The sequence below is a fragment of the Petromyzon marinus genome, chromosome 68 (assembly GCF_048934315.1).
Source record: "Petromyzon marinus isolate PM22_M1 ecotype Great Lakes invasive population chromosome 68, UKy_Petmar_22M1.pri1.0, whole genome shotgun sequence".
In the NCBI taxonomy this organism is placed as follows: domain Eukaryota; kingdom Metazoa; phylum Chordata; class Hyperoartia; order Petromyzontiformes; family Petromyzontidae; genus Petromyzon; species Petromyzon marinus.
Window position 1 is genome coordinate 2,903,658 of NC_133734.1, and position 14,560 is coordinate 2,918,217.

General features: G+C 41.5%; 1 protein-coding gene across 1 annotated transcript in view; it reads right to left on the minus strand.

Moving 5' to 3' along the window:
• The window catches only part of LOC116956954 (integrin alpha-X-like), a 110,813-nt gene that overhangs the window by 51,848 nt on the left and 44,405 nt on the right, over positions 1-14,560 (minus strand). The window contains exons 6-7 of the mRNA XM_076054755.1: positions 13,766-13,839; positions 10,604-10,718 (exon numbers count right to left, since the gene is read on the minus strand). Of these exons, the coding sequence (XP_075910870.1) occupies positions 10,604-10,718; positions 13,766-13,839 (189 nt within the window). The remainder of the gene's footprint in view (positions 1-10,603; positions 10,719-13,765; positions 13,840-14,560) is intronic.

Genomic DNA, 14,560 nt, shown 5'->3' on the forward strand with positions numbered 1-14,560 from the left:
TCCAGAGTCTGAGACCAGGAAAGGCACCGGACAGAGATGATCTCCCAAGCGAAATACTGAGGGAGGGTGGTGTATGTGCACAGACTTCCCTACATGACATCATAACAACAGTCTGGACCACCTGATGGGTTCCGCAGGATTGGAAGGATGCCCTGGTGGTCCCCCTCTTTAAGAAGGGGGACCGCACAGACTGTAACAACTACAGGGGCATCTCACTCCTCAGTGTGCCGGGAAAGATCCTGGCAAGGATTATTCAACATCGCCTCGCCAGGCACGCTGAGGAGAGGCTTGCGGAGCCCCAATGCGGTTTCAGGAAAGGGCGGTCCTGCACAGATGCCATATTTTCTGTCCGTCTGCCACAGCAGAGGTGTAGGGAATTCCAGCAAGACCTACATCTCTGCTTTATTGACCTGGTCAAGGCCTATGATACCATCAGTAGGCCTGGGCTCTGGGTCGTTCTTCGTGCTTGTGGAGTACCTGACCCTCTGCTCACGATCATTAAGGACCTTCATGATGGTGAGCGGGCCCGGGTAAAACTACGTGGCCGGGAGTCAGAGCCATTCCCTGTACACCTTGGGGTGCGACAGGGATGTCCTCCGGCTCCAACATTATTTAATATATTTTTAGACCACGTAGTTTGTGAAGCCTTTGACGGCTGTCCCGGAGGAATTTCCATCTGGTACAGATACAATAGATGGCTGATCGATGCCCGGGTGCGGTCAAGGGATGGCTCCCTATTGGTCAACCACGTTATGTATGCTGATGATTTGGTAATAGCTGCTCATTCAGAGGAGGAGTTGGAGATGCTGCTACTGAGACTGGAGCGTGCCACTAAGAGGTGGGGCCTTACCATCAGCCCCACCAAAACTAAGCACCTGCCTGGGTATTTTGTACCATCGGACACTCCACCCCCACAACTCCCAATTGGTGATGGGACAGTTGTGGAGAGAGTGGATAGTTTTGTTGTGGGCTCTACAGAGGATCTGTATCTGTGTGTGTATGCATCTAGATGTGTTTATTAGTGTGTTTTTATGATTAGTGTGTGTGTATTATTAGTGTGTGTTTATTTTTCGTGTGTATGGTTATTAGTGTCTGTGTATTATTAGTGTTTGTGTATTATTAGTGTGTGACTGTATTATTAGTGTGTGTGTATTATTAGTGTGTGTCTGTATTATTAGTGTTTGTGTATTATTAGTGTCTGTGTTTTATTAGTGTGTGTATTATTAGAGTGTGTCTGTATTATTAGTGTGTGTGTATTATTAGTGTGTGTTTATTTTTAGTGTTTGTGTATTATTAGTGTGTGTCTGTATTATTAGTGTGTGTATTATTAGTGTCTGTGTATTATGGTGCAGTGTTGTGTCTATGGTGCAGTGTTGTGTCTATGGTGCAGTGTTGAGTCTATGGGTAGTAGTGTTGAGTCTATGGTGCAGTGCTGAGTCTTTGGGCAGTGTTGAGTCTATTGTGCAGTGTTGAGTCTATGGTGCAGTGTTGAGTCTATGGTGCAGTGTTGAGTCTATGGTACAGTGTTGAGTCTATGATGCAGTGTTGAGTCTATGATGCAGTGTTGAGTCTATGATGCAGTGTTGAGTCTGTGGTGCAGTGCTGAGTCTATGGTGCAGTGTTGAGTCTACGGTGCAGTGTTGAGTCTATGGTGCAGTGTTGTGTCTATGGTGCAGTGCTGAGTCTATGGTGCAGTGCTGAGTCTATGGGTAGCAGTGCTGAGTCTATGGTGCAATGTTGAGTCTATGGTGCAGTGCTGAGTCTATGGGTAGCAGTGCTGAGTCTATGGTGCAATGTTGAGTCTATGGTGCAGTGCTGAGTCTATGGTGCAGTGTTGAGTCTATGATGCAGTGTTGAGTCTATGGTGCAGTGTTGAGTCTATGGTGCAGTGTTAACTCTATGGTGCAGTGTTGAGTCTATGGTGCAGTGCTGAGTCTATGGGTAGCAGTGTTGAGTCTATGGTGCAGTGTTGAGTCTATGGTGCAGTGTTGAGTCTATGGTGCAGTGTTGAGTCTATGGTGCAATGTTGAGTCTATGGTGCAGTGTTGAGTCTATGGTGCAGTGCTGAGTCTATGGTGCAGTGTTGAGTCTATGGTGCAGTGTTGAGTCTATGGTGTAGTGTTGAGTCTATGGTGCAGTGTTGAGTCTACGGTGCAGTGTTGAGTCTATAGTGCCGTGTTGAGTTTACGGTGCAGTGTTGAGTCTATGGTGCAGTGTTGTGTCTATGGTGCAGTGTTGAGTCAATGGTGCAGTGTTGAGTCTATGGTGTAGTGTTGAGTCTATGGTGCAGTGTTGAGTCTATGGTGCAGTGTTGAGTCTATGATGCAGTGTTGAGTCTATGGTGCAGTGTTGTGTCTACGGTGCAGTGCTGAGTCTATGGTGCAGTGTTGTGTCTATGGTGCAGTGTTGAGTCTATGGTGCAGAGTTGAGTCTACGGTGCAGTGTTGAGTCTATGATGCAGTGTTGAGTCTATGGTGCAGTGTTGAGTCTATGGTGCAGTGTTGTGTCTATGGTGCAGTGTTGAGTCTATGGTGCAGTGTTAACTCTATGGTGCAGTGTTGAGTCTATGGTGCAGTGTTGAGTCTATGGGCAGTGTTGAGTCTATGGTGCAGTGTTGAGTCTATGGTGCAGTGTTGAGTCTATGGTGCAGTGTTGAGTCTATGGTGCAATGTTGAGTCTATGGTGCAGTGTTGAGTCTATGGTGCAGTGTTGAGTCTGTGGTGCAGTGCTGACTCTATGGTGCAGTGTTGAGTCTATGATGCAGTGTTGAGTCTATGATGCAGTGTTGAGTCTATGGTGTAGTGTTGAGTCAATGGTGTAGTGTTGAGTCTATTGTGCAGTGCTGAGTCTATGGTGCATTGTTGAGTTCTTGATGGCCTAAAGCAGGGCCTACTGCACATGCGGGCCTGAATGAGGGCCTCCTGCACCCTATGACACCGTTCTGCGATTTGATGAAAGATCTACGTGTGGGGCCTTGCAACCGGGTGAAAAAAAAATATAACACGAGCGAAACAGATTCGACTTAAAAAAAAAAAGTTTTCGTGACCGCAGCTATCAATGCTCCCACACTTGAGCAAACACCTTTGATTTCTGCTGCTTACCCCACCTGATGACGCTCGCTTGCGTTGCCATGGAAGCGTGGTGATTTAATTCGTTTCATGTTATACCTACTTTGTGACTTCACCTGGAAGAGCCCAAAGGGAACACGACGGATTCTTCGGGTCATTCGGTAAAGTCACCCCACATCGGTGTGGAAGAAAATAACAAAGAAAATTAAATCGTTGGAAGGATTTGGTAAACCAATTTCGGGTCTTAATTGGTTGTTCACGCTTACGGTTACCATGAGAGATTCGTTCACGAGGCTATCCACATATACAAACACGGAGACAATTTCAACCCAGAAGATGGATTCTGGGCTTAGCAATCATTGGAAGGATTTGATAAACCATTTCGGGTCTTAATTGATTGTTCACGCTCACGGTTACCATGATAGTTTCGTTCATGAGGCTGTCCACGTATACACACACAGATACAACTTCAACCGATTAGATGGATTCTGGGCTTAGCAATCATTGGAAGGATTTGATAAACCAATTTGGGTCTTAATTGATTGTTCACGCTTACGGTTACCATGAGAGATTCGTTCATGAGGCTATCCACACATACAAACACGGAGACAACTTCAACCCAGAAGATGGATTCTGGGCTTAGCAATCATTGGAAGGATTTGATAAACCAATTCGGGTCTTAATTGATTGTTCACGCTCACGGTTACCGTGAGAGATTCGTTCGTGAAGCTATCCACGTATACAAACACGGAGACAATTTCAACCCAGAAGATGGATTCTGGGCTTAGCAATCATTGGAAGGATTTGATAAACCATTTCGGGTCTTAATTGATTGTTCACGCTCACGGTTACCGTGAGAGATTCGTTCGTGAGGCTATCCACGTATACAAACACAGAGACAACTTCAACCCAGAAGATGGATTCTGGGCTTAGCAATCATTGGAAGGATTTGATGAACCAATTCGGGTATTAATTGACTGTTCACGCTCACGGTTACCATGAGAGTTTCGTTCATGAGGCTATCCACATATACAAACACGGAGACAATTTCAACCCAGAAGATGGATTCTGGGCTTAGCAATCATTGGAAGGATTTGATAAACCAATTCGGGTCTTAATTGATTGTTCAGGCTTACGGTTACCATGAGAGTTTCGTTCATGAGGCTATCCATGTATACAAACACGGAGACAATTTCAACCCAGAAGATGGATTCTGGGCTTAGCAATCATTGGAAAGATTTGATAAACCATTTCAGGTCTTAATTGACTGTTCACGCTCACGGTTACCATGAGAGTTTCGTTCATGAGGCTATCCACGTATACAAACACAGAGACAACTTCAACCGAGAAGATGGATTCTGGGCTTAGCAATCATTGGAAGGATTTGATAAACCATTTCGGGTCTTAATTGATTGTTCACGCTTACGGTTACCATGAGAGATTCGTTTGTGAGGCTATCCACATATACAAACACGTAGACAATTTCAACCCAGAAGATGGATTCTGGGCTTAGCAATCATTGGAAGGATTTGATAAACCATTTCGGGTCTTAATTGATTGTTCACGCTTACGGTTACCATGAGAGTTTCGTTCGTGAGGCTATCCACATATACAAACACGGAGACAATTTCAACCCAGAAGATGGATTCTGGGCTTAGCAATCATTGGAAGGATTTGATAAACCAATTCGGGTCTTAATTGATTGTTCACGCTCACGGTTACTATGAGAGATTCGTTCATGAGGCTATCCATGTATACAAACACAGAGACAACTTCAACCGAGAAGATGGATTCTGGGCTTAGCAATCATTGGAAGGATTTGATAAACCAATTCGGGTCTTAATTGATTGTTCACGCTCACGGTTACCATGAGAGATTCGTTCATGAGGCTATCCACATATACAAACACGGAGACAATTTCAACCCATAAGATGGATTCTGGGCTTAGCAATCATTGGAAGGATTTGATAAACCATTTCGGGTCTTAATTGATTGTTCAGGCTTACGGTGGCTTTCAGACCGCATCCATTATTTTCGTCTCCCCCCTCCTCTTTTCTCAACATACATGGACTCGTCCACTTGAATAACTGCCAAATCGCTCTCCGTGGTGCTAACGTTAAAAATAAAAACGCCACTTTTTTCAAAATTTCTTGCTGTGGTTTTCACACCTGATGATGATTGCTTGTGTTGCAGTCGAAACGTCGTGAGAATTTTATTGTTTATATTTTTTTATTATTTTATTGTTTCCCTTCTAACGTGGTGGTGACTTTACCGAAAGAACCAAGAATAATAATTTTATTGTTTTATATTTTTATTATTTTATTGTTTCCCTTCTACGTGGTGGTGACTTTACCGAAAGAACCAAGAATAATAATTTTATTGTTTTATATTTTTATTATTTTATTGTTTCCCTTCTAACGTGGTGGTGACTTTACCGAAAGAACCAAGAATAATAATTTTATTGTTTTACAATAATTTTATTGTTTTATATATTTTTATTATTTTATTGTTTCCCTTCTAACGTGGTGGTGACTTTACCGAAAGAACCAAGAATAATAATTTTATTGTTTTATATTTTTATTATTTTATTGTTTCCCTTCTACGTGGTGGTGACTTTACCGAAAGAACCAAGAATAATAATTTTATTGTTTTACAATAATTTTATTGTTTTATATATTTTTATTATTTTGTTGTTTCCCTTCTAACGTGGTGGTGACTTTACCGAAAGAACCAAGAATAATAATTTTATTGTTTTATATTTTTATTATTTTATTGTTTCCCTTCTAACGCGGCGGTGACTTTACCGAAAGAACCAAAGAAGATGAATCCCTGCAGTCACGAAAGCTTCGAATCAACAGATGAGATTTCTCTTCTTTGGTTCTTTCGGTAAAGTCACGTAGAATGAGAATAAAATAATAAATTGATAAAATAAAATAACACAATAATATTCTCACGACGTTTTAGCCACAAATCAAGCGGCCTTCATCAGGTGAAGGGACGAGACTCGTCGAAACGTCGTGAGAATATTATTGAGTTATTTTATTTTATCAATTTATTATTTTATTCTCATTCTACGTGGTGGTGACTTTACCGAAAGAACCAAAGAAGATGAATCCCTGCAGTCACGAAAGCTTCGAATCAACAGATGAGATTTCTCTTCTTTGGTTCTTTCGGTAAAGTCACGTAGAATGAGAATAAAATAATAAATTGATAAAATAAAATAACACAATAATATTCTCACGACGTTTTAGCCACAAATCAAGCGGCCTTCATCAGGTGAAGGGACGAGACTCGTCGAAACGTCGTGAGAATATTATTGAGTTATTTTATTTTATCAATTTATTATTTTATTCTCATTCTACGTGGTGGTGACTTTACCGAAAGAACCAAAGAAGATGAATCCCTGCAGTCACGAAAGCTTCGAATCAACAGATGAGATTTCTCTTCTTTGGTTCTTTCGGTAAAGTCACGTAGAATGAGAATAAAATAATAAATTGATAAAATAAAATAACACAATAATATTCTCACGACGTTTTAGCCACAAATCAAGCGGCCTTCATCAGGTGAAGGGACGAGACTCGTCGAAACGTCGTGAGAATATTATTGAGTTATTTTATTTTATCAATTTATTATTTTATTCTCATTCTACGTGGTGGTGACTTTACCGAAAGAACCAAAGAAGATGAATCCCTGCAGTCACGAAAGCTTCGAATCAACAGATGAGATTTCTCTTCTTTGGTTCTTTCGGTAAAGTCACGTAGAATGAGAATAAAATAATAAATTGATAAAATAAAATAACACAATAATATTCTCACGACGTTTCAGCCACAACACAAGCGGCCTTCATCAGGTGAAGGGACGAGACTCGTCGAAACGTCGTGAGAATATTATTGAGTTATTTTATTTTATCAATTTATTATTTTATTCTCATTCTACGTGGTGGTGACTTTACCGAAAGAACCAAAGAAGATGAATCCCTGCAGTCACGAAAGCTTCGAATCAACAGATGAGATTTCTCTTCTTTGGTTCTTTCGGTAAAGTCACGTAGAATGAGAATAAAATAATAAATTGATAAAATAAAATAACACAATAATATTCTCACGACGTTTTAGCCACAAATCAAGCGGCCTTCATCAGGTGAAGGGACGAGACTCGTCGAAACGTCGTGAGAATATTATTGAGTTATTTTATTTTATCAATTTATTATTTTATTCTCATTCTACGTGGTGGTGACTTTACCGAAAGAACCAAAGAAGATGAATCCCTGCAGTCACGAAAGCTTCGAATCAACAGATGAGATTTCTCTTCTTTGGTTCTTTCGGTAAAGTCACGTAGAATGAGAATAAAATAATAAATTGATAAAATAAAATAACACAATAATATTCTCACGACGTTTCAGCCACAACACAAGCGGCCTTCATCAGGTGAAGGGACGAGACTCGTCGAAACGTCGTGAGAATATTATTGAGTTATTTTATTTTATCAATTTATTATTTTATTCTCATTCTACGTGGTGGTGACTTTACCGAAAGAACCAAAGAAGATGAATCCCTGCAGTCACGAAAGCTTCGAATCAACAGATGAGATTTCTCTTCTTTGGTTCTTTCGGTAAAGTCACGTAGAATGAGAATAAAATAATAAATTGATAAAATAAAATAACACAATAATATTCTCACGACGTTTTAGCCACAAATCAAGCGGCCTTCATCAGGTGAAGGGACGAGACTCGTCGAAACGTCGTGAGAATATTATTGAGTTATTTTATTTTATCAATTTATTATTTTATTCTCATTCTACGTGGTGGTGACTTTACCGAAAGAACCAAAGAAGATGAATCCCTGCAGTCACGAAAGCTTCGAATCAACAGATGAGATTTCTCTTCTTTGGTTCTTTCGGTAAAGTCACGTAGAATGAGAATAAAATAATAAATTGATAAAATAAAATAACACAATAATATTCTCACGACGTTTTAGCCACAAATCAAGCGGCCTTCATCAGGTGAAGGGACGAGACTCGTCGAAACGTCGTGAGAATATTATTGAGTTATTTTATTTTATCAATTTATTATTTTATTCTCATTCTACGTGGTGGTGACTTTACCGAAAGAACCAAAGAAGATGAATCCCTGCAGTCACGAAAGCTTCGAATCAACAGATGAGATTTCTCTTCTTTGGTTCTTTCGGTAAAGTCACGTAGAATGAGAATAAAATAATAAATTGATAAAATAAAATAACACAATAATATTCTCACGACGTTTCAGCCACAACACAAGCGGCCTTCATCAGGTGAAGGGACGAGACTCGTCGAAACGTCGTGAGAATATTATTGAGTTATTTTATTTTATCAATTTATTATTTTATTCTCATTCTACGTGGTGGTGACTTTACCGAAAGAACCAAAGAAGATGAATCCCTGCAGTCACGAAAGCTTCGAATCAACAGATGAGATTTCTCTTCTTTGGTTCTTTCGGTAAAGTCACGTAGAATGAGAATAAAATAATAAATTGATAAAATAAAATAACACAATAATATTCTCACGACGTTTCAGCCACAACACAAGCGGCCTTCATCAGGTGAAGGGACGAGACTCGTCGAAACGTCGTGAGAATATTATTGAGTTATTTTATTTTATCAATTTATTATTTTATTCTCATTCTACGTGGTGGTGACTTTACCGAAAGAACCAAAGAAGATGAATCCCTGCAGTCACGAAAGCTTCGAATCAACAGATGAGATTTCTCTTCTTTGGTTCTTTCGGTAAAGTCACGTAGAATGAGAATAAAATAATAAATTGATAAAATAAAATAACACAATAATATTCTCACGACGTTTTAGCCACAAATCAAGCGGCCTTCATCAGGTGAAGGGACGAGACTCGTCGAAACGTCGTGAGAATATTATTGAGTTATTTTATTTTATCAATTTATTATTTTATTCTCATTCTACGTGGTGGTGACTTTACCGAAAGAACCAAAGAAGATGAATCCCTGCAGTCACGAAAGCTTCGAATCAACAGATGAGATTTCTCTTCTTTGGTTCTTTCGGTAAAGTCACCACGTAGAATGAGAATAAAATAATAAATTGATAAAATAAAATAACACAATAATATTCTCACGACGTTTCAGCCACAACACAAGCGGCCTTCATCAGGTGAAGGGACGAGACTCGTCGAAACGTCGTGAGAATATTATTGAGTTATTTTATTTTATCAATTTATTATTTTATTCTCATTCTACGTGGTGGTGACTTTACCGAAAGAACCAAAGAAGATGAATCCCTGCAGTCACGAAAGCTTCGAATCAACAGATGAGATTTCTCTTCTTTGGTTCTTTCGGTAAAGTCACCACGTAGAATGAGAATAAAATAATAAATTGATGAAATAAAATAACACAATAATATTCTCACGACGTTTCAGCCACAACACAAGCGCCCTTCATCAGGTGAAGGGACGAGACTCGTCGAAACGTCGTGAGAATATTATTGAGTTATTTTATTTTATCAATTTATTATTTTATTCTCATTCTACGTGGTGGTGACTTTACCGAAAGAACCAAAGAAGATGAATCCCTGCAGTCACGAAAGCTTCGAATCAACAGATGAGATTTCTCTTCTTTGGTTCTTTCGGTAAAGTCACCACGTAGAATGAGAATAAAATAATAAATTGATAAAATAAAATAACACAATAATATTCTCACGACGTTTCAGCCACAACACAAGCGGCCTTCATCAGGTGAAGGGACGAGACTCGTCGAAACGTCGTGAGAATATTATTGAGTTATTTTATTTTATCAATTTATTATTTTATTCTCATTCTACGTGGTGGTGACTTTACCGAAAGAACCAAAGAAGATGAATCCCTGCAGTCACGAAAGCTTCGAATCAACAGATGAGATTTCTCTTCTTTGGTTCTTTCGGTAAAGTCACCACGTAGAATGAGAATAAAATAATAAATTGATAAAATAAAATAACACAATAATATTCTCACGACGTTTCAGCCACAACACAAGCGGCCTTCATCAGGTGAAGGGACGAGACTCGTCGAAACGTCGTGAGAATATTATTGAGTTATTTTATTTTATCAATTTATTATTTTATTCTCATTCTACGTGGTGGTGACTTTACCGAAAGAACCAAAGAAGATGAATCCCTGCAGTCACGAAAGCTTCGAATCAACAGATGAGATTTCTCTTCTTTGGTTCTTTCGGTAAAGTCACCACGTAGAATGAGAATAAAATAATAAATTGATAAAATAAAATAACACAATACGTGGTGGTGACTTTACCGAAAGAACCAAAGAAGATGAATCCCTGCAGTCACGAAAGCTTCGAATCAACAGATGAGATTTCTCTTCTTTGGTTCTTTCGGTAAAGTCACCACGTAGAATGAGAATAAAATAATAAATTGATAAAATAAAATAACACAATACGTGGTGGTGACTTTACCGAAAGAACCAAAGAAGATGAATCCCTGCAGTCACGAAAGCTTCGAATCAACAGATGAGATTCCGTTCGCGATCAGGAAGTGGCGGCCGCTCACCTTGGTACCCGGCTGCGATCATCAGCTCCTGGTTCAGGTTGTTGTCGAACAGGTAGCACGAGGACTTTAAGAAGACGTTTTTGCCGCAGCTCAGACGCCCCAGCGGAGCGCAGGCCTGAGACGCGGAGATCAGAGCCATCGCCATCGCCGGCGTCATCATCATCATCATCATTGTCATCATCATCATCATCGTCGTCGTCACAGTAGTAGGCTTTTGCGATCAATATGATCCATTATAGAGTTGTTTTTGTTTTTTACATCATTAGACCTCCTTTGCCAGTACCAAAATGTAATAATAATAATAGAGAGGGTTTTTCCTACTTTTTTCTTGCTACAAAACTGAAACCTTTTTTTACCGAGGTTTCATGTTTACCGCGTTAACCACAATACCTGCAGTCAAAATGCAACACAAAAAACAACATACACACTATGATAATATATACGATGCATTGTCCTTGACACTGATTGGTCCATGCATGGCAGTGGCCAAATACTCAGATACACAGAGACCCATAGATACACAGAGACCCACACAGATACATAGAGACCCATAGATACACAGAGACTCACACAGATACATAGAGACCCATAGATACACAGAGACTCACACAGATACATAGAGACCCATAGAGACACAGAGACTCACACAGATACATAGAGACCCATAGATACACAGAGACCAACACAGATACATAGAGACCCATAGAGACACAGAGACTCACACTGATACATAGAGACCCATAGAGACACAGAGACTCACACAGATACACAGAGACCCATAGATACACAGAGACTCACACAGATACATAGAGACCCATAGATACACAGAGACGCACACAGATACACAGAGACCCATAGATACACAGAGACTCACACAGATACATAGAGACCCATAGACACACAGAGACTCACACAGATACATAGAGACCCATATATACACAGAGACCCACACAGATACATAGAGACCCATAGAGACACAGAGACTCACACTGATACATAGAGACCCATAGATACACAGAGACGCACACAGATACACAGAGACCCATAGATACACAGAGACTCACACAGATACATAGAGACCCATAGACACACAGAGACTCACACAGATACATAGAGACCCATATATACACAGATACCCACACAGATACATAGAGACCCATAGATACACAGAGACTCACACAGATACATAGAGACCCCCATAGATACAAAGAGACTCACACAGACACATAGAGACCCATAGATACACAGAGACCCACACAGATACATAGAGACCCATAGAGACACAGAGACTCACACAGACACATAGAGACCCATAGAGACACAGAGACCCACACAGATACATAGAGACCCATTGAGACACAGAGACTCACACAGATACATAGAGACCCATAGACACACAGAGACCCACACAGATACATAGAGACCCATAGATACACAGAGACCCACACAGATACATAGAGACCCATAGATACACAGAGACTCACACAGATACATAGAGACCCATAGAGACACAGAGACTCACACAGATACATAGAGACCCATAGGGACACAGAGACTCACACAGATACATAGAGACCCATAGAGACACAGAGACTCACACAGATACATAGAGACCCATAGAGACACAGAGACTCACACAGATACATAGAGACCCATAGATACACAGAGACTCACACAGATACATAGAGACCCATAGAGACACAGAGACTCACACAGATACATAGAGACCCATAGAGACACAGAGACACACGCAGATACATAGAGACCCATAGAGACCCTTAGAGACACAGAGACTCACACAGACACATAGAGACCCATAGAGACCCATAGAGACACAGAGACTCACACAGATACATAGAGACCCATAGATACACAGAGACTCACACAGATACATAGAGACCCATAGATACACAGAGACTCACACAGACACATAGAGACCCATAGAGACACAGAGACTCACACAGATACATAGAGACCCATAGAGACACAGAGACCCACACAGATACATAGAGACCCATAGAGACACAGAGACTCACACAGATACATAGAGACCCATAGATACACAGAGACTCACACTGATACATAGAGACCCATAGAGACACAGAGACTCACACAGATACATAGAGACCCATAGAGACACAGAGACTCACACAGATACATAGAGACCCATAGAGACACAGAGACTCACACAGATACATAGAGACCCATAGAGACACAGAGACTCACACAGATACATAGAGACCCATAGACACACAGAGACTCACACAGATACATAGAGACCCATATAGACACAGAGACTCACACAGATGCATAGAGACCCATAGACACACAGAGACTCACACAGATACATAGAGACCCATAGAGACACAGAGACTCACACAGATACATAGAGACCCATAGATACACAGAGACTCACACAGATACATAGAGACCCATAGAGACACAGAGATTCACACAGATACATAGAGACGCATAGAGACACAGAGACTCACACAGATACATAGAGACCCATAGATACACAGAGACACACACAGATACATAGAGACCCATAGAGACACAGAGACCCACACAGATACATAGAGACCCATAGATACACAGAGACTCACACAGATACATAGAGACCCATAGAGACACAGAGACACACACAGATACATAGAGACCCATAGATACACAGAGACTCACACAGATACATAGAGACCCATAGATAAACAGAGACCCACATAGATACATAGAGACCCATAGAGACACAGAGACTCACACAGATATACAGAGACCCATATAAATAGAGGCACATTACCCATATAGATACATAGAGACCCATAGATACACAGAGACCCATAGATACACAGAGACCCATATATATACACAGAGACCCAAAGAGACCCACACTAAAACTGAACTATGTTTATTTTAGCGGCTGTAAGACTCCACTTAGCTACTGTGTAACTCTTTTTCAGAATCTGCTCCCGGCATTCACAAACGATATGTCACACCAAGCGGCTGATTTCATTGTCGCTTGGATATTCAGAGCAGCAGCAGGCATTGTCAGGGTCCGGGATCGAACCCCACGACCTCCTGCATACCCGGCGAGGTAGTTAACATTTCGCCATTGGCTGGCTGGCTGTGTGGGTGGTGGTGGTGGTGGTCGTTGATGTATCTCACCAGGACTTTGCCCGAGGGAGATTCTTCCTTGGCGAGAGTGAGACCCAATGTCCCATTCGGGCTCACATCGTCATCTTTACACAAAAACAAACAGACACACAAACACACATAGACACATACACATAGACACACACATACATAGACAGACATATACACAGACACACACCCACATATATAGACACACACACAAAGACACACATACCTAGACACACACAGACACACACACAGACACACACATACACACACACGCACATACATAGACACACAACAACAACAACCGCCATTCGCCACTAAGTGGCGGTGACATCACCACGACGCTTGTGCCAGGCTATGTGCACCCTGAGGCCACGTGAAGTGTCGAACGCCCGCTGGCAGGAGGTCACGGGGCAGACCCAGCAGGTGCCACGGGTCGACTGACTGAGATGACTGGCTGATGCACCACCTGTGCCCCCTACTGTGCCAACCTGCTGTGCTTTAGCCACCCGGCGCTCCGCTCGTTGTTCTGAGCGTCGCTCCTCCGCCCTCCGTTGTTGTTGGAGGGCGACTGCCTCCAACTGCCCAGTAGCATCCTTCACGAGCCTCCTCCACAGAGGCCGATCTTGACACCGCTGGTACCAGTCATCGGCAAGTCCACTCAGCTCCACGTCCTCCTGTACCACATCACTCCATCTCTTCTCTAGCCCGTGCCGCGCCCACTTAGCCCCCTCAATCCGGCCAAACAAAAGCTGTTTCAGCATGCGGTGGCTGGGCATGCGGGCTACATGACCCAGCCATCGCAGCCTTGCCTGCCGGAGG